Below are 20,326 nucleotides of genomic sequence, written 5' to 3' on the forward strand. Positions count from 1 at the left end.
AGGGCAGTGGGCCAGCCTCCAGGGCAGGGATAGGATGGGGCTGAGACATGAGGTCCTCTACCAGGCAGAGCTGGGACACAGACAAAACCCAGCACAGAAAGTACAGTATAAGGAAAAGGACCTGTGATGGGGCACCAAGGCAGCGGTGGGATCCTAGAGGAGGCATCTGGCCTGGCCTAGGGGAAGTGGGGGCACCAGGGGGACCTCCTGGAGGAGGTGGGGTCTGTGCTGAAGACTTCATCGAGGATGGAAGGGAGGAAGGTAGGGAATCAGGCATTAGAGTGGGTTTGTTGTTGAGGGGCCCAGCTGGCTGGGATGAGGTGGGTGTGAGGCTAGAGGGTCGAGAGGGAGTCAAAGCCAAAATCTGGACAGTGATATGCATGGCCCCACACCATATGTGCTGCCCCTTGGCCTCGAGGACCTAACCTACCCCTTTCCTCTCTCCTTAGTTAATCCCCCAGCTGCATTGGCCCCAGCAAACCCACCACTGCCACAATGCTCCCTCCTCAGGGTCTACGTGGGTTGTTCCAAGGAGAGGCCCTGGTATTTCCACCCACCCCTGTATGGACACTGCCCTGCCATCAGGGGCATCCCCTCCCCTGCCCTGGAGCCTGGGCTGTCCCGGGATTTGCTCTGGCCGCAGGGTGCAGCTGCAGTGATGCTCTCTGACTGTCAGGCCCAGCCCTTGAGAGTCCTGCCAACTTCCATTTTTGTCATCTTGGGATTCTTACTGCCAGGTAGAGAAGCTTAAGCTGGACCACTGAACAATGAGCAGCCTCATGGAGAGAGAAAGAGGGTAGAGGGAGAGGATGAGAGGAGGCAGAGGTTCAAACAGCTCTCAGCAGCTCCAGCCACCCCAGACACGTGAGTGACGCCAAGCTCCAGCTGGAGGCAGCCCTATGACTCCAGGTGACACAGAAGAACTGACAGCAGAGCCCAGCCCAGCTACAGGATTACAAGAGATGATAAAGTGACTATTGTTTTCAGCCTCAAAGCTTTGAGGGGGGTGTTCTTACAGAGCAATAGACAACTGTCCTGGGCCTCTGCACCTGCTGACCCCTCTGCCAATAGCGCACCTTCTCCAGAGTCCCAAGGTTCTCCCTCTCCTGGGTCATCAGGCTCCGTTCATATGTCACCTTGTCAGGGTTCCGCCATCTCTCTGCCTAAAATAGCCCCCATCTCCCACAACTCTCACCTCTCAGCTTTGGTTCCTCAAAGCCTGTCTCACCACCAGAAGTTTCATGATACCTGAATATGTTTATTTGCTCTCTGTCTCTCCCAACCAGGATGTCAGCTGGGTTTTTGTTCCCTGGGGTACCCCAGAGCCTGGCACAGAGCAGGGGCTCTGTGACGGCCTGTCGGAGGAATGAATAGGTAAAGTGGCCCCCATTTCCCCAGCCCCTGCTTCTCCTGATCTTCTGCCCGCAGCCTGTGCCCACAGTGGTCCCGGCACACAGCGAGCCTCGATAAACAGTGTGTTAGTTGCACCGAATGTAACCACTCAAAAGGCTTCAGTGTTCTGACCCCCAGCTGCCTGGTGTCCAGAGCAGGAAGGAACTGGCCCCAGACTTGGGATCAGGGCTGAGCCAGGGTGGCTGCCTGTTGGCCCGAAATTGTGAGATATTACTCAAAGGAGGCATTCTCCTACTGACAGAGCTTTGTGGTTATGATCCTGGGTGGAGGATGCTTTAACTAGACTGGGGAGGTGGTGAGCTGCCTGTCATGAGGGATGCCCGACAGACTTGGAAGGGGCTGGACCACTGCGCAGTAGAAGGATTCAGGGCCAGGGTGCAGTAAGCGAACTGTGGGGTCTTTTACCCTTGATGTTAGCACAGATGGGTGTCTGTTAGGGTCTGTCGAGTGGCCCTGAGGCCAAGCAGGTGGGGGGGGGAGGGACTGGGTCACCTGCATTTTCCCTGTCTGCCCAAAGTCCCAGGCTGCAGATCTGGGGCCTCTCTCTGCTGGGGACGGTGGGGAAGAGCCTGGCTACCTTTGGAGGGTCCCAGAGCTCTCTGTGTGCTCCTCCTCAGGACCGGGTGTGATGGTTGCTGTGGAGCTGGGACCTTGTTTGGTGACATCAGCTGGGTGGGCCTTTGGGAGCATTTAGCCAGCTGCTCTGTGTGAGGGGGCGGGTGGGAGCCCCACCCTGTCTCATGAGTCACCCCAAAGGCACACAGCAAGGTAGGTCCTGGGAATAGTATTCCCCAGGGCTTCGCATGTCCCATCCACCCCTAGCCCTCCTGGCCCCTCTTGGCATCCTAGTCCCACGCCCTTCACACTGAGACGCGCTGGGGCTGGGGATGTCTGGATCAGGAAGAGGGGACACAGCAGAGAAGCTGGCCTCTGCCCAGAAGCCACGACATTCTAGCGGTCAGCTTGATGCTGTGGAACAAGATGGCACCCACGGGCCACCTGGCCAGATACACAGAGCAGGGAGGTGTCCAAATTTACAGTCAGAATAATTATTGAGCACAAGGAGACAGTGGGAAAGCTAAATAGACCTGATCCCTGCCCTCAGGCAGTTACAGTTTGATGGGGAAAAGTGGCATTCACCAGGTGATGGTCTAGCCAGTCGGCGACTCGTGAATATGAGGGATCAACTACACTGCGGCAGCATAAAACCTAGTGGAAAGTTACAGTGACTAAAATGGTCTGACGCTGATGCTTGAATAGACAGACTGATCCAAGGAATAAATCAGAAAGTTCAGAACTTGACAGACTTGACCTGAACAAACCCACGTGCACACACACGGATCAGGCTTGAGTGTCTCCATGACCCTTGAGGGTAAGATGCATCAGAGTTCTTGTCTAAATCAGAGCAACCCTGCTTCCTGGGGTCCACTCCCTTAGGCCGTGGGGCCATTTTGGTCTCTTTGTGTGGCTTCTCTCCCCTCCGGAGCTTGTGCCACAGCCCCAGCGCTGACCCAAGGCTTGGAAAATGGCAGAGGGTGGGGAGATGGGGTCTCTGGCTTTGGGTCTGCCCCAGTCCCCCTTGTCGCTGTCGTCATTTCTGCCACACAAGGGCACTGCTGGGAGCTGCTTACTCTGGTGACTGACTAGTTGTCCCCAAGTAGGAGCAGGCCCCTGTCCAGATCTGTGGGAGGAAGTGTCCCCCAGCCTGGCCGGGTCTTGGCTTGTCTCCTGCCTACCTCCCCTGTTGTCACTGGCAGCAGCCCCGGGGTGAATGGGGACTCCTCAAGCCTCAAGGGTCTGGGAAGGAGCCCTCATATCTGGGCCTGGGTGGGACAAACAGAGCCAGCTGGTGCCCCGAGTGGGCTGTGGATATGGACACCCCTGGGACACGTGAGAACTTGTCCCAGATCAAGTGGAGAGGAGACACTGAGGATTGCGTGCATCAGTGGCGTGTGATTAAAAAAAGCATCTCAAATCAATAGGGAAAGGACTGATTTTTCTGTATTTTAGGCTTTTTTCAGTATTTTGGAGGTTTTTGGAGACTTCATCACATAGGCATGATTGATTAAACCATTGGCCATTGATCATTAATTCAACCTCTGGCCCCTATCTCCTGCCCCCGGGGGTGGAGGGGCTGTGGCTGAAAGTGCTAACCCTCTAATCACGTGGCTGGTTCCCCTGGCAACCAGCCCCCATCATGTGGTTATCTAGAGACGTTCCAAAAATCACCACAGTGACATAAATTCAGGTGTGGTTGAAACGGGCTTGTTATAAAAAAACGAAAACACTCATTTCACCTGTATCACTCTGGAGCTATTTCAGGAAACAAAAGATGCTCCTTTAGGAGCTGTGTGCTGGGTACCACAAAGACCATATACATATCCCAGCACCATAGGTAACTGATACACTGAGGAGAGCAGACGCCTTGGTGGGGAGGCCAGGAGAGGGACAGAGATGGGCATGGAAAAATAAAAGGCTCCCGGGACCCACACCCGGACTCACTTTGACCTTATCTGCCTTCCCTGAGCTCTTCTGCTCTGGTTTTGGCCCCAGGTTCACCTGGGACTGAGTCAGTCATTGGTGAAATGCAGTGGTGTTCAATCTGGAAAAGTCTGGAACTATCTGCTAGCACATCCTAGTAAAGCACTGGTCTCAAAAAACCTACTAGGTAATTACACAGTGTTGAAAGGAATGTTTTCCTTTTTTGACATTTACTGCAATAAACAATTGTCACAGTTTAAGTATATTTGGAAAGAAAGTGCAGGTGGGCTGGCAATCAAATAGATTATGTCTTTGATTATATAGAGATGTAAGTCAAATGCATTACAATAACTAAAGGATAATTTTAAGTAATTGTTTTTTAAATATTTTTAAGTGTTCCCTGAAGGAGTCTGAATTTTAGGAGGGTGGCTCTGGTCAGGTGTGGAGCTGGGCTGAGGTGGGCTGGTGCTTGGGGCAGGGAGCCGCCGTGAGAGGCTGCCGCTCCAGCCCAGGTGAGGGCTGGTCAGTGCCTGCTCTGCCCACCTGCCCTGAGCCCCATCCGGGAACCCTCTCTTTCAAGGAGGGGTTGCCCTGCCCTGGCAGCAGCCAGAGATGGAGGAAGGAGAGAGGACAGGTCACTTGGATGAGGGTAGGAGAGAGGGCGATGTCGGGGAGCCCCTTCCCGGGGCCAGGCTGCAGGGGGACGGCAGGGAGTGCCCCTGGGTTTGCTGTTGCGGGTGCTCCTCCAATCCCAGGTCTGCCCTGGCTGGCTGGTGACCTTGGACAACCCCCCTTCCAAGCCCCCTTCTCTCTATGCCTCATCTGGGAAATGAGGGTAAGTAACTCTCCCTGCCTTCTGTGGAGGGGGTGGTTGTAGGGAGTCCTGGTTTGCAGGGTGGGGGACTGTTTGGACAAGGAGATTCCACGAGGTGTGGCAGGACTGTCACTGGGGTTGCCTGGACCCCGGGGCTGCCTCCTCCTTCTGCAGCCCCTCCCTGGCCAGGCCCTCCTCCAGTGGGGGTGGGGTGTCACTGCTTGTCTGGCAGCAGCAGCTAATTGTTCTCTTTAGACCCCTCCCTGGTGATGCCCAATGCTTGGGGCCAGCAGATTCAGCCCCTAAACCTGTCCAACCAGTTGTTTGGAAGAAGGGGGCACCTGGGAGGGGTGGAGTTGCCAGAAGCAGCCTCCCCCAGCCCAGTACAGACAACCGAGCCTCTGGGGCTCTGGACGCTGCAGACAGACCTCAGACAGACAAACGGTCGGACCCCTGGCTTGGCCATGGGGCTCAGTGGGGGACAGTCTCCGCTGCTGATGTGGCTGCTGCTGTCCTGCCTCCAGCTGGGGACCAGCCTGGGTGAGTGAGGGGCAGGGCAGGGGTGCCCACCGTGCTTCAGGCTTCTAGGAGACACTCCACCTCCCCCAGCTGCCTTCTGAGCCCCGAGTCTGGGAGCTCCATCTCCAGTGGGTCAGGGAAAACAGCCCACCAGAAGAGGTCCCAAGACAGACACCTGTCCCCCAACCCCTGATGGGGGGGAAGCAAACCCTAAACCTCTTTTAGGGTTCTCATCCCCACACGCCCTGAGCCCAGTTCTCACCAAATGTCTCCCCTCCTTCCAGTCTCCGAGGAGAGGTCTAAAGAAGCCTTCAAGGATAATGCTTACCCTTAAAGGAAGCTCTCCAAGGAGGGCTACAGGCATGGTTCTCTGTGGGGCTCTTAGATGGGAGCGACTTAGAGAGACAGTCCCCAACCCCATCCCCCTATCTCTGCTGCTCCACGCCTTTCCCCTCAGTAAGCGAATATTAAGTGCCTGCTGTATGCAGTGTGCACAGGGCCTCAGCATGAGAACTGGGAGCTCTGAGAAAGGAGGGCACTGGCCCTGAACCTTTGGAGTTGAGCTGAATTAAATGGAAATGAATCACATTGAACTTAACAGAACTGAAAGAAGGAGAAGGTTCCGGAGACTTCCATAAAGCCCACTCCATCTTTCTCTCCAGTATCTGAGTGTCACCGGCCTCTGTCAAGTGTCCGCCTAGAGTTTGGGTTTGGGCTTAGGCTCCCCCAAATCTTAGTCTCACCCCAATGCCTTCCTCCAAGAGAACTGTGCCTGCAGCTGGGGAAGGGGCCTCCTGTGCTTCCATCTCTCCTCCTTTCCTAGGTCCTGCCCATCACTGAGACCCCGGTGACTCAGTGGGGCAAGGCCTCCCCCTGACCTTCCACAGTGCACACCCCTACTAGGCGCCCAAGGCAGGGGCCAGAGGCTGGACTCAGGCTCCCCACCCACGCCCCACAGGCAGGAGCCCTCCTGATTAGTGCCTGACCAGAGGCCCCAGTAAAAGCCCTGTCTCCGCCCTCAGACTGGAGCTCCCGGGACAAGTCTGTGTCTCCCTCCTCAGACGGGGGCCTCCAGGACAACGACTCTCCTTCAGACTGGCCTCTGGGGGCTTGGGTGTCCTGTTGAGCCTCTTTTCTCTGCCCCCACCCTCCCCAGAGCGCATCGGCTATGTGCCCCAGCTCTCCAGCGCCACGCTGGCAGGGAGACTCACCCAGTCCACCCTTACGCTGGAGCAGCCTCGGGGCCAGTTCAGTCACCTCAACATCTCCGATTTTGATGCCATCTGGCTGGTGGTGGCCCACAGCAACGGTGGGTGCTGCTGGGGCAGGCCTTGCTTTCTCCCTCTGTGAAGTGGGCAGGTGGATCCGAGAGGGGTGGCAGATGTGGGGGCAGTGGGGGTAGGTGTCATCGGGGATGTAGCCACAGGCTGTCTGGCCTGGTGGGATGAGGTGGAGTGCGGCCCCCACCTCTGACCCACGGTGCCACCCTCAGCCTCCCAGAACTTCACTGCCCCACAGAGGGTAGAGGACACCCCAGTCCCTGCCAGCTTCTCCCAGAGGGGCTACTACCTCACGCTGATGGCCAATCGGGCACTCTACCCGGGCGACTGGCCCGGCAAGCAGCTCCGGGTCCTCCGTGTCGGCAATGATACCCGCTGCTCCCCCAGGACAAGGGGCTGCAACCACCCCCTGCCAGGCCCCGGCCCCTACCGGTGAGCGGCTCTGCCAGGGCCCTGCTGGGGTGGGCGTGCTCCTGCCTGGGGAAGCTCCAAGCTGGGAGCCTGGGGTCCTGGCTCCAGTTCTGCCCGTGGGAGGAGGGGTCAGGGGCCGGGGCCAGGGAGGCTGCGGTGAAATCTCCTGTCATCTTGAGCAGAGGGACCCCCAACTCGAGCCTTCGCCCCTATGGGCCATGTGGACCATGCAGACAGAGTCTCCCCATCCAGGCAGAGTGGGCCCCAGGGAGAGCCTGGCCCCAGCCCAGTCTCCTCTCATTCAGGGCTTGATTCTCCGATATTCTGTGCTGGGAGATCCAGTCCATTCCACACACATTTCCCAAGTGAGGACACTGAGGGTCCCAGAAAGGGCAAGGGAGGCACCCAAGGCCACACAGCTGGGAAGTGTCACAACTGGGATGGGAGCCCCTTCCTGTGGCTCTAACACTGTGCTTTTAGCTCTAGGCCGCTCCCTGAGGCCCTGGGAGTCAGGGGGACAGACTGACAGGTACCAGGGCTGGAGGGTTTCAGGTCCCAGGGACCCTAACCCCCAATACTGGGTCTCCTGTTCAGAATGAAGTTCCTGGTGATGAGTGACAAGGGACCCGTGGCTGAGACAGAGTGGTCCAGTGAGACCCGACTGCAGCAAGGTATGGAGCCAGGCGCATGGGTCAAACACTAGGGCTGGGGGCTCAGGGGCCTGGAGGCTCCTGAGGACAGGCGGTGGGCTGGGAGGAATGGGCCAGTCCCCAGCCAGGCAGCGCCACCACTGCCATCCTGCTGTCTGCAGGTGCCCCTCCCCCAGTCTGCTCCCTACCCAACCCACCGCTACTGTGAGAGAGAGTTGGTCTGGAAGCTGTTCCAGGTCCCCCTTCCTCAGGTCAGATCACTTTTCTCCCTTCCCGCCCCACATGCCTGTGTGGCCCCTCTCGCCCCTCAGCTGAGGCACTCCAGGCTGTCCCGGGGCCCCAGAGTGCAGGCACCGTGGTCATCATTGCCATCCTATCGGTCCTGCTGGCAGTCTTCCTCACCGCCCTCCTCACCCTGCTCATCTACACCTGGTAAGTGGACAGGGTCGAGACTGCCTGGGAGGGCTGGAGTCCCTGACCGAGGCATCTCTGTCCCTCCCCTGCTCCCCCTTGCTAGCCCCGCTGGAAGAGTTTTCCCTGAAAGTCAAACAGGGCTAACAATTGTTGATCAAGTGATCCCCAAGGTTCCAGAACCTCTATGTGTATGTGTGAGTGTGTGCGTGTGTGTGTGCACATGCGCGCATTAACCCCTCCTTCCCTTGTCCCTCTGACACCTGTTGGGGCGACGGACACACTTTCTGAGTGGGCACCACCTTCCCCCTGGTGGCAAGAGCTGGTATTGCAAGTTTGGGTGCAGAGCAGACAAGCCATGTGGGAGACACCCAGGTGGAGGTAAATTGCTCTTAGTCCAAGAGCTGAGTTTTGCCTCAAGATTTCACTCAGAGCTTGGATGCTGGGGCCTGGTAGGGAAAGGGTGTCCACAAGGCTTCCTAGAGGAAAGGGAACATCTGGTCCTTGGGGAGGATTTGGGGAGAAGGGGGAGGGAAACAGATGGGGAGAGTCTGGAGACAGAAGGTTGCGGACAGGCTGGGGCCTTGATTCCCAGTTGAGGAAATGGGCTGGATCCAGAAGGTCAGAGGCAGCCAGTGGCTGGTTTTGATCAGGGGAAACAGGCAGCGATGTGTAGCGGCATCCCAGGGTGTGTGGAGTGGAGGAGGAGAGTGTGGGGGCTGGGTGGTGAAAGAGGGCAGGGAGGCAGAGCTGGATTTGTGAGGTTTAGGGGGATAGAGCTCCAGGCTCTAGGTAACAGCCATGGGATTTCAATCAGGCCTGTTGGTCTTTCTTGCCCCTCTCCCCTACAACCGCCGCCAAGCTACGACACCTGCGGGAGCACGCCCATCTCGGGCCCAGGGGAGGTGGTGTGCGGGAGAAGATATGACACCCACCACGTGTGCAGCCCTCCAGCCGCGGGGGGCTCCTGAGGGGCTCCAGGGGGCCCCCATTTTGCTGCTCAGCCTCACCCTGCAGAGCCTGGTCTGGGGGCCTGCCCTGCTGCTTCAGAGCCCTGGGAATGTTTCCAAAAGAAGGTTGAGGGGAGGGTGTCCTCAGCCCACAGCTTGGGCCTGTCCCTGATGGAAATAAACGTCTGCAGCACCCCCCGTATGGCTGGGTCAGTGCACACCTGGGCAGTCTCCCTGCGTCCCTGTCCCCAGCTCCTGTGCGGGTTCTCAGGAGGATACAGCACCAGGGTGGAGCCCAGGGCCCCAGGCCAGCAGAGCCATCGGGGGCAGGGCAGGCCTCTCTTCTGGCCTCAGTGTCCCTAGCTGTAAAGTGAGCGTGACTGCACTGACCCCCCAGGGCCCGGTGAGGCTAAACCAAGGAGATGACTGTGCTCACTGCTACCCCTCCCCCCAGCCTCCTCTTTGTGGCCTCTCTCTCCAGCTGGCCTCGCCTCCTGGCTGGAGGACTTAGAGCTAAGCTTCATTCCCACCCCCGTGCTCATTCTGGGGATGTGGTGCTTGGTGGTGAGGCTCAGCCCAGAGCTGACTCTGGCCTCAAACCTAACACAGGGCACTGAGCACTTGGCATCATCCTCCCAACTCCAGGCTGCCTACCCCCAACCCCGGACCAGAGATGACCCAGGCCAAGGTTCTACCTTCAAGTCATCCACCACTGTGGGATAAGGAGAGAAACATTCCAGGATGGATAGAGTGCAGATGTTTGGGAGCCAGAGGAGGCTTCCTGGGCAGGGGTGGCCTTGGAGAAGGGGCTGCACTGTGCCGAGTAGACACTGGAAGGACACCCAGGCGTGAGCAACAATGTGTGCAAAGGCCTGGACGCCACCCCACCAAGGAGTGCTGGGGTGCAGGTTGGCAGCAGCTGGAGGGTGGTGTGAGGGACAGTGAGGAGACCAGGAGATGCCCCTTGCTCCATGGGGGCCTCACCCTCTGGGGCAGGGAGCAGGGATGGAGGGCGCTGGCTGGGTGCCCAGGTGCCTGTGTCTGAGAGGTACGATTGGCCCTAATGGGTTTATTAAGTTAGTGCAGACACATCCGGCTCCTGCTGTGGAGGAAATGCTCACATGACCAGAGTGGAGCCAGGCTGGGAGGGGCCGGGAGGGGAGTGGGCACACAGCCTTCCAGCCTCTGCCGAGCTAAGCCTCAGCCTCTCCATTGCCTTTTCAGAGCAGCCATGAGCCCCAACCCTGGGGCTGGGTGGCTCTGGACAGATCACTTACCCTCTCTGGGCCTCAGTCGTCCCCTTATGTAAAAACGAGGGTTGAACTGGGTAACTCTAAGGCCTTGTACTCCATCGACACCCTGTATGGGTCGAGCCCTGACAGGAAACAGATGGCATACTGTCTATCAGGGCACTTGAGAGCATTTACAAAGGTGTGGGCAGCATATTAAGGGAACCAACCAGAGAGGGTGACCCAGGGCACTAATGGGGCCATAAACACTCCTGTACCCGAAGGGCTAGTGGTGTTTCCAGAGCCAGGGAGCAGGAGCCATGGGCAAGGGTCTGCCCGGCAGGAGGAGGGGCTGCAGGTGGAGGAATCTGGGGGGTCCCTTCTCTGGCATTCTGATCATGTGCTGGGGCCTCTGCTGACAGCTAACCAGGAGTGGGGGGGGCAGGGCATCTGGATGGTGTGGTCCACATGCCAGCCTCCTGGGCCCAGAGCAGGACAGAGAAGAGCCAAGAATGAAGTTCAAGGGTCCTGTGATCTGTTTCTTATTCATAGAACTTCTGACACCAAATGTGTGGCTTTTCCTCCCACCAACCAATTCTCCAACTCTCTGGACACCAGCTGGGTGTCCTACAGTTGGAGTCAATTCTGACACTAACTCCCTGGAGGTGAAGGGCCCAGTCCCACAAGATGGTCCCCACCTCAGATGCCAGCATCAAGTACAGGGTGCCCAGGGTACCCACACTTCCTTCTGTTTAACTTGGTTACAAATCAGTGATTCCCATGACCCCTTCCTCAGATTTGATAATTTGCTAGAACAGCACACGGAACTCAGAAAAACAGTTAACTTACTATTACTGGATTATTATAAAGGATACGACTCAGGGAGGACAAAACAGAAGAGACACACAGGGCAAGGGATGGGGGCTGTCCCCCTCCCCCTAGGCTCCCACTGGAACCTCAGCCATGCCTGGGCTCACTTTCCTGGGCTCTTCTGGGGCCTGGGAGGCCAGGGCTGGCAGCAGCGGAAGGCCTGGGCCAGGGTGGCTAGTCCCATAGCGATGCTGACCGTGATCCCTGTGGAGCAGAGATGGGGCCTCAGCTCCGGAGCCGTGTAGGGAGACCTGCTCTCAGGGAAAGCCATGTGGGGCAGCGTCACCAAGCTGTCCTGGCATGAAGTGACATCCAGTGGGCCACGTGTCACCTGATATCAGCCTGATAAATGGACAAATGGATCGGGGAAGAGGACTTGCTGCGTCCCGCCACCTCTTCTGCCCAGTTTCCCTGGCGCGCACTCTCTCTCCGTCCCCTCTCTTAGGTTTCTCTGCCTCTCACTCTCTTTTGTCTCTATTTTTAACTCTGACCAGCCCTGGGAACTCTCCCACTTCCTGCGGGGAAGCTGTCTGAGCTGGCCCGGAGACGGCATGACCGTTTCCCCATAAACACGAGATAGAATCAGAAAGCTGGCTTCTGCTCCAGGTTTGGGCTCAGTAGGGAGAAAGGGCAAAAATGGAGCAGAAACGAGGGGGAGAAAGACTGCATGTGTCAGGGATGGGGGATGTTCGCAGCCCATCACCCCAGCTGTTGGCACAGAGGGAGTCACCCTGGGCCCTGCCCCCATGCCATTTGCAGCCTCCATGCTCCCCATCTCCATGCCCTGCCTCCTCTCCAGACACCCAGTTGTCCCCTGCACCAGGTGGCCCCCGGGGGCTATTCTGCCCCGTCTTCCCCACAAGTGTGTATTTGTACCCCCTGTTTAGCATGGGTCCAAGGCTCTCCTAGGAAGGCTGGCTCACACAAAAGGGCCTGAAGACCAGGCATTGCCAGAAGCCAGGCAGGCAGGAGGGGCTGTGAGGCCCAGGAGAGGGTGGATCAGCTGGTCTGGAGTCTGCTGGGTACGCCGCTTCCGGGTCTGAGCTCCCTGGAGGGTATTCCCACCTGGGGCACAAGGATGCAAGATGTCACCTGAGAGAGGGGTCTCTCCAGGGTCCCAGCCACCCTGTTGGAGGCCCCTCCCAGAAGGAGAATCCACATGGAGGGATTGGCCTCTTTGGCCACCCAGGACCCACTGGTTAGCCCCAGGCCAAGATGTCAGCGGCTCCCCCGGTGCCCCTGGGGACTGGCAGGGATGCTGGGTGTTGCAGGGGCCATGTTGCTTGCTGGGTGGGTTTGAGCTGCCCAGAGTCAGGCCTGAGATTCCGGGGACATCCTGATGGCCCGAGGGCTCACAAATGCTGTTCCTTTTGTCCTGCTGCTGTTCCCATCTCCTGCGTCATCACCTGGAGCCCAAATCCTCCTGTTCCTTGAAGTGCAGCTCGAATGCTGCCTTCTCCTTATGGCTGCCTGTCGGGGTTGGGGGGTACCGCCAGGCCAGCGCCCCAACCCCTGCCTCTGATCTGAGTAGCAGCCGAGGTGGTCCCCTGCCCTTCCCCCACTCCCACCCCCAGCTTCCTCAGTGGGAGAATGAGGCTGGGCGTTTCCACTTTTTTCTGGAAGGTTCAGGAGATTAATGAGAACAAAGCACGAAACACCACTCAGGGGGATGAACTTCTGGGAAGTGAGGAACTGGGTCTGGGCAGAAAGCCAGGGGCAGAGTGGTCACCTGACAGAACCTGATCACCTGCTGCCCCAGGGCCACGGCTTGGCCCCTCTGCCCAGCCATCAGACCAGAGGCCCTCTCTGCCTCGACAAGGCAGGAGACCCCTTCTCTTCCCATCATGGACCTACTCCAGCCTGGGCTGTTTGGGAGGTGGACTCTCAGGGCCTGGGGAGGGTGGCCGACGTGGCCATGGTTGTCCCCAGCTGGCCTGCCTAGAGTCTAAAGCTCCATTGGCTGGGGTGAAGGCTTCAAGCAGAACAGAAGTAGAGATGCTAGGAGGGACAGTGGGGGTCCAGCCGGGGCAGCTAGGGAGGGGGACCCCAGTGAACTGAGGGCCAGGGGGCACCCAAGTGCAGGGGTCCCCAGTGCCCATGTAATAGGGAAGAACCTTTGTATTCTATTAAAGTTAGTCACTAGAGGGATGTTGCCTATAAGCTTAAATTACACGTAACGGCCCATCTCTGGGAACCCTGCCTCCCAGGTAACGAGTGTTAAGCTAAAATACCTTTATTTAGCTCACGGGAAACAGCCTGACCAGGCCCACCTGTGAACGGCTTAACACCTCCCCCCCGAGTCTGGCTGGAAGCAGGACTTTGCCCCCTTCCCTTTTAGTATAAAAGAAGCCTGGATTCTCACTTGGGGAAGAAGGTTCTGTAGACACCAGCCCACTATCTTCTCGGTCTGCTGGCTTTTCCGAATAAGGTCGTGATTCCTTGCCCCAAATCGTCTCTCGATTTATTGGCCTGTCCTGCGGGGAGCAGTGTGATCTTGGGCTTGCTAACACCCACAGTGCACCAGGAGCCGGGAAAGCAGAGAAAGCGGAGGGGAGCCCTCTGGGCAGGCGTGAAGGGTGTGCTGGAGCTCTCTGCGCAGGAGTCAGGCTGAGAAACAGGATCCGCCTCCACCTCCTGTCCCCCGCCCTCCCGCACCCCCGCACCCCCGCGACTCCGAGGCTCCCGGTTCCTGGCAGCCCAGCCAAGGTCCTCTCCGGAGCTGGAGCAGGAAGGCAGTGGCGCCAGAAGCCATGACAGGTTTATGTTCTGGCTGCGGCTGCCCTGGCCCCACGCCAAGTCCCCTGTCTTGCCCATGGTCATCCTTCTCCCTTGTAACTGGGGGAGGTGAGGCCAGGGTGTCCTGGGAATCACGCGGTCCCCCCACAGCCCTGGGCTATCTCTGCTCAGAGGATGCCCTGAGAGCTTTGCCTGGCCCCTTTGCCCCCAGCTCCCAGCTCCATTCCTACTCTTTCAAGTCCAGCCTGGTGCCACCTCTTCCAGAAAGCCCACTCAGACGATCTCCACCATCCATGGGAAGGGGTTACCCTTGGTCGCTCCAAGAAGCTGGGACAGAGATCTGGACCCAAGACTCTAGACTCCCAACCTTCACCTTTCAACACCCAGGACTCCTGGTTTTTCACTTGCCTTGGCTCAGTTTCCCACTTTGGGAAGGGGCAATTTTCACCCACAGGGACTGGGGCGGAAAGAATTAAGTGACTGCTGCTCTGGGGAGGCCTCAGAGAAAGGGGATCTTTGAACTCCCTCCTGGCAGCCCTGCTTGGCCACTGTTGGGACCCCCACGTGCACAGGGCACCTCAGGGACACCAGTCAGCAGCCGTGTGCCTGCCTCTGCCCACCTCGGCTTCTGCCTGAGACCACTCTCGGCCACTTTGGGATGCCCCGAGGGACCTGTAACCTCTTCCCCCCCACCCCCACCCCCGCACAAGGGATCCCTGGGGAGAACGGGGTGGGAGGCAACATTCCCCTTTGCTTTGCCCCCACCTCAATTGGGGTCTAGAACATTCCTTCAGTCTCTGTATTTCCTCTGACTTCCTGTTTATCTTTCTCTCTGCTTCTGTTTTTCTCCACCTATTTCTCTGTCTTTCTCTCTGAGCACGGTCTTTTTCTCTGTCCTCCCAAGGGGGTTAGGGGCCATGCTACGAGTGGGTGACTTTGTCAAAGTGACCTTGCCTCCTAGGCTATAAAGCAGACGCAACATCAGCCCTTCATCCCGGAGTTGTGGGGAGGATCCAGGGTGATGAAGCACCCCACACATAGCAGGGCAGCTTCCCTGTCCATGCAAAGGGGAAGATGGGACGATTCCCTGGCTCCTCTGAGGGCTAATGAGAGGATGTCCCCAAAGTTCCCAGCACCGAAAGATGCCTCCTGAGTTCTGCTGACATCAGTAGGCTCCATGTATAGCCACTCTTTGGGGTGCCCCACATTGCCCCACTTTACAGATAAGCCATGTGAGGCCCAGAGAGGCTGAATTACTTGCCCACTGTCACACAGCAGGTACTATTATAGTTGTGGAGCCAGGATTTGAAGTCAGGGGTCTGGCTCCAGTAAAGAGTGTGGGCCTCATTTTAAAATTGTATTTAATGCTGTCTATCTAGATGCAGGTGGGTGTTGAGATTGGTGGGGAAGGGGGAAGCTGGGAACAGAACCCCACCGGCCTGTGAATGCCTCTCAGCCTGCCCCCTCCAGGGCTCTCACAGCTGGCCAGTGCAGACTTCTTGGCACACTGCTGTCACTCGGCCTGGAGCCTGGAGCCTGCCAGCCGGCCAAAGCCTGTGGCCCTGGGCTCAGTCCAGAGCTCTGCACCCAGCATCTATGGGTCCAGGGCTGGGCCCCTCTGACCTCTGTGCTCGGGCTGCCCTCGCCACCCTCAGCACCTCCGCCAGCTCTCTCCCCGTGGCCTGCTCCCTCCTCAGACCCACTAACTTACAGCAATGCCTTTGATGCCCTATCCTCCCAGGGTCCTGTCCCCTCCTGGAAGTCCCCTCCTTGACACTGGCTGTCTGAGGGAGGAGGATGGAAGTGCAGCCCCAGAAGGCCTTTCCTCCAAGTAGGGACAGCTTTTCCCTGGGGGCCCTGTGGGCATGGGGCCTCCAGCTCATTAAAATCCTTGAGGTCCGGGAAGGGATGGGGGCACTGGCTCCAAAATCTTAAAACCACAACATTTTTAAAAATAATAAATGTTTACTTAAATTTCTTCTAAATGCAACATTATGTCAACTTCATCCATTGTTAAATTTAGGATTTTAAGACTTGTTACTGCGCATGGAAACAATTTGGAGGTCACATTTTCTCACTTTGGAAGAACCCCCAAGATTCCTGAGAATGCACGACGTTTGTGGAGAAATCAAGAGCAGCAGTAAATCAAATGAGTTACTCGAACCTAAAGTGCTTCAAAAGCTAAGTTATAAGCTGCTTTTCAAATATTTTCACAGCCAAAGAAATGCATAGAAAGTTGGGGTATATTTGCATTTTTTACATTGTGGTAAAAAAAATAAAAACATATAACATAAAACATATCACCTTAACCAATTTCTAGGTGTACAGGGCAGGAGCTTGAGGACGTCACGGTCACGCTGTTGTGCAACAGGTCTTCAGAAGTTTATCAGCTTGCAAAACTGAAACTCTATCCACATTAAACAACAGCTCCCCATTCTCCCTCCCTCAGGCTAGAACCCTGGCAACTGCTATTCCATTTTCTATTTCTGAGTCTGCTCTAGACATCGCATGCAAGTGGAATCACGCAGCATTTGTCATTTTATGACTGGCTTATTTCACTTAGTACAATGTCCTCCAGGTTAATCCACGTTATAGCAAGTGTCAGAATTTCCTTCTTTTTAAAGCCTGAATAACATTCCTATAGATACACCACCTTATCTTTATCCATTTATCCATCAGTGAACACTTCAATTGCTGCCACCTCTTGGCGATTGTGAAAAAAGGCTGCAATTTACATGGGTGTGCAAATATCTCTGCAAAACCCTGTTTTAAATTCTTTGGGGTATATACCCAGAAATGGGATTGCTGGATCCTCTGATAATCCTTTTTAATCGTTTGAGGAACCTGGTATGGGTGCATTTCTTTTTTCATTTATTTTCTGGTTTTACTGGGATATGATGAACACATAACATTGTTCTAGGTTAAGGATTTGATATCGGTATATAATGTGAATGGACCACAGTAAGTCTAGTTAACATCCATCACCACATATAGTTACAGGGTTTTCTCCTGTGATGAGAACTTCTAAGAGCTACTCTCTTGGCAACTTTCAGATATAAAACACAGTATTAACTAGAGTCCCCATGCAGTCCATGACATCCCCAGGACTTATTTATCTTATAACTCGAAGTGTGTACCTTTGGACCACCTTCACCCCTTTCCCTCACCTCCCACCCACTACTAGGTGCATTTTTAAATGTTTATTGGGGTGTGGAGCAGAGCCTTGGCTGATGTAGGTACAAAAATAGCCCTGAGTGATGGGCAAGGCATGCAGTGTGCAAGCTCAGCAGGCCCAGAAGTGAAATTGTGTTTTCCTACCATTCAGCGTCATCTTGATCGAACCCCCACTTCTCATCTCAGCCAATTTGGATCTGACTCTCTCCCTGGGGTAGCGCCCAGGGGGTTCACCTCTGTCATAGGCTGTTTTCCCATCCCTGGCAGAGGCTGGAGGGGTAGCCGGTCCTCCCAGCCCTTCCAAGTCTCCTCAGATGCTCAAGACTGCAACTCAAAACATTTTTTTGGTCAACATTACTCACTTGCCATGAATTTCACAGACATGCTTTGAAACTCAAGAGCTGCCTCCTGTCCTGTGCTAGGAGCGCTACGACTCTTAGGCACTTTTGCTGGTGTGGGTCAAGATATTAAAACTGACATTTATCTGACCCCTTGGGTATAAAGACGGATGCAATCCAAGCTGAATTCATTATTACATATCCATTCCTATTATACTCATATTTTTCCTTCTAGTTCTAAAAGGAATTAAAACCTTTTTGTGGGTCCCTAAAAATATGGAGGCAGGGATTCTCTATCCAACTGACCATGTGAGTTAGGGGCACAGGAAGTTCAGAACCATATGCTAACACTTCAAAGTGTCAGTCCATTGAATTTCTAGCACCCAAGTACACCCATGTCACTCTTTTGCTCCAAACCCTTCCCAGGAAAATGTCTGAGTTCCCCAGGCCCCCACCCCCCGCAGTCAAGGCCCTTCATCAGCTGGTTCCTATCTGCCCTTCCGGTCTCAGGCACCATAAGCCTCTTACACCTCCCTCTTGGATGTTTCCAGAACACCCCAGCCTTCATCATGCCGCACACCTTTGCTCAGGCTGCTCCCTCCACTGGGAGCATTCTCTTCCACCTGGACCACATCGCGCACACCTGTGCATCCTTTGAGATCCAGTTCAAATGTCACTTCCTCTTTGAATATCCCAAGCTCCCTCCCTCCTCTGTATTCCTCATTCATTTCTCCGCTGTAGCACTTCCCCACCCTTTTATGTCCATCTCTTCCCTGTGAACCCCTTGAGGGCAGCTGGTTTTCCCAGGGATCCTCAGGGCCCAGCGCAGGTCACTGAATGCTGAATACGTAAGCAGATGACCAAGTGAATAAATGAATGAGGGAAATAGTAAATGAGAGCAGTGGTCTGCTCAGGAAAGGGATCCCCTCTGTAGCCCCCCACAGATGGAGTGTCTGGACTGGTGGTGGAGCCAGGCTGAGCTCCTCTCCGAGCCCCACCCTCTGACTCACCCGGCTCCCTAGAGACTGGTTTCTGGGAATGTGCTGGAAGCTTGGCTTGCCTCCCTGGCTGAAACCTTTGCGTGGACCCTGTTCTGCCCCAGGAGTCCCCGTGCTCACAGGCTGTGCACCGAGGTCACAGGGGCAGGGCAATGCAGAGGGAAGGGCCTCACCTGTCAGCGGGGATGTGGGTGAGGGTGGGCAGCAGCCAGAGACCCACCTGGCAGCCCCCACAGAGCCTCCTCCCTGCCTCCTGAGGTGAAGTGCACTGCAGGATGCCGGGAGCCTCGGGAACCTCAGGGAAAAGGGGTGACAGCACCAAGAACCAAGTGAGAAACTCTGGGTGCCCGGAGTCCAAGTGGCATCTAGGGGTGCTAAAGGGACATCATCTGGGTGCAGCGTGGAGACGTTCAAGACCCTGCAGGGACTACTGTCACCCTTTGGGATGCCCAGCACCTGAACCACCTTCCTCTGTCCTTCCTCCTCCTGCACCCCATCTTTGCAGGTAGGCCCCTCCTGGCACAGATGTTGACTGTGCTGTCACCAGCTTTCCCAGCGTCGTGGTGATGCGGGAGATGCAGGAGTACAGCACCCGGTGTCCAGGGTCAGCATGAGAGGAGGGGCCTGGCCAGGGCCAGCCGCGAGGGTGTCTGCACCAAGCCACTTCTGGCATGCGATCTCAGTGAGTGCCGAAGCACCACTGTTCCTGGCTGGGTATGGCCTTTAGGCCTAGTTCTCTGGCTTTCCCCAAGAATCTGTGACACCCTCAATAGCCTCTTATGAACCCCTGTCTGTTTAAATTAGTCAGAGATGGTTTCTGTTGTTTGGAACTAGAAACCAAGGAAGTGTGGCCCCAAAAAGCAGAGAGGATTGTGGATGGCATCATTAAAGACCTAGTGCCCAGAAGGGGGGTCTGATCTATTTGTGCCTGCTCTGAGTTGCACAGTAGGGAGGCCCAGCTTCACTCTGGAAACTATACTCCAGAAGGATGCATGACAAAGTGGAGGCTCTCTAGGGGACAATAACCAGGTCAGTGTGGGGTCTAGAATTCATAGTGGAGGAGGGGATCCTGGCTTGGAGCTGAGCAGGCTGAAGCCTCTGGGGGTGGGGGTCCAGGTCTTGCTCCCATCTAGAATAGTTTGAGGATGGACAGAGCTGCCTCTAGAGGCAGTAAGCTCCCCAGCACTGGAGGTAAGCAAGGACTGAATCCTGCAACCGGATAAAAGAAGCCCACCTTGGGCTTCCCTGGCTTGGCTTTAGGGTGTGTCTCCAGGCTAGGTAAAGAGCAACAAGCAAACACTAGACTTGGCACCACCTATCAACCAGGCCTCAGTAACAACCCACAGTGGAGGGGAGTGAGCCCCTAATCTACCAAGCAAGGCTTCTTCATACTCCCCAGGTGGCCTGGCCCAAACCCAGGGAGGGGAACATGCCTGAAGGATGACGAGGCAGAGGGGGCAAATCTTAGTGACCAAGGATGACTGATAAAGACTCTGATAAGCCACCTGAAAAAATAGCCCTAAGTACCCTAAGAAACCATTATTTCCCCACTAATCACTTAGCCAAAGATTACAGGTTAATAATGAGCATGTTGGCGAGGACACCGGGGAGCTGGTACCTTCCTGTATGTTGGTGGCTGTGTACAGTGGAACAACCACTGTAGCAGGAAATTTGGCAAATCCTATGGAAAAGTCCCACATGCACACGTCTTCTGGCCCAGGGATTCCATTTCTAGGAATTTATCCTCGGCTACATTTGCTCACGTGCAAAATGACACGTGAGCCATGCTGTTGTTTGGTGAAAGCAAATGATGGCACAGAGCTGCCCATCGACTAACAGGGGACATCAAAGAGATGATGGGTGGTACATCCACACAACAGAAAACTGGGTAAGTGACAAAGAGAGCAAGGATGCTTTGTGTGTACAGATGCGCACAGCACTCCGAGATTAAATAAATGAAACTCTTAAATGTAACCACTAAGCTACAATTTGTGTATAAAAGAAAAAAAATGTCTACTGATGCACTGTAGGCAGAGACTGTTCAGAAGGATG

General features: G+C 55.8%; 1 protein-coding gene across 2 annotated transcripts; it reads left to right on the plus strand.

Moving 5' to 3' along the window:
* The first annotated feature begins 5,078 nt into the window (after nucleotides 1–5,078).
* LOC102525263 (uroplakin-3b-like protein 1) lies at nucleotides 5,079–13,483 on the plus strand. Of its 2 annotated transcripts, none has more exons than XM_072943142.1 (6): nucleotides 5,079–5,248; nucleotides 6,384–6,536; nucleotides 6,720–6,939; nucleotides 7,513–7,589; nucleotides 7,880–8,000; nucleotides 9,575–13,483. In XM_072943142.1, the coding sequence occupies exons 1-6, from the start codon at nucleotides 5,173–5,175 to the stop codon at nucleotides 9,972–9,974; spliced, it is 1,047 nt and encodes a 348-aa protein (XP_072799243.1). In that variant the 5' UTR covers nucleotides 5,079–5,172; the 3' UTR covers nucleotides 9,975–13,483. The 2 variants fall into 2 exon arrangements, with proteins under 2 accessions (XP_072799243.1, XP_006201525.3); XM_006201463.4 differs by lacking the exon at nucleotides 9,575–13,483 and adding an exon at nucleotides 8,842–9,230 and having other exon boundaries at nucleotides 5,158–5,248.
* The last annotated feature ends 6,843 nt before the right edge of the window (nucleotides 13,484–20,326 follow it).

This window comes from Vicugna pacos, chromosome 18 (genome assembly GCF_048564905.1).
Source record: "Vicugna pacos chromosome 18, VicPac4, whole genome shotgun sequence".
Lineage (NCBI taxonomy): Eukaryota > Metazoa > Chordata > Mammalia > Artiodactyla > Camelidae > Vicugna > Vicugna pacos.

Coding starts and splice junctions, on each gene's coding strand:
- LOC102525263 (XM_072943142.1), top strand. CDS start 5,173: ATGGGGCTCAGTGGGGGACAGTCTCCGCTGCTGATGTGGCTGCTGCTG. Junction 6,537..6,719: donor GGTGGTGGCCCACAGCAACG/GTGGGTGCTGCT, acceptor TGCCACCCTCAG/CCTCCCAGAACTTCACTGCC. Junction 8,001..9,574: donor ACCCTGCTCATCTACACCTG/GTAAGTGGACAG, acceptor TCCCAACTCCAG/GCTGCCTACCCCCAACCCCG.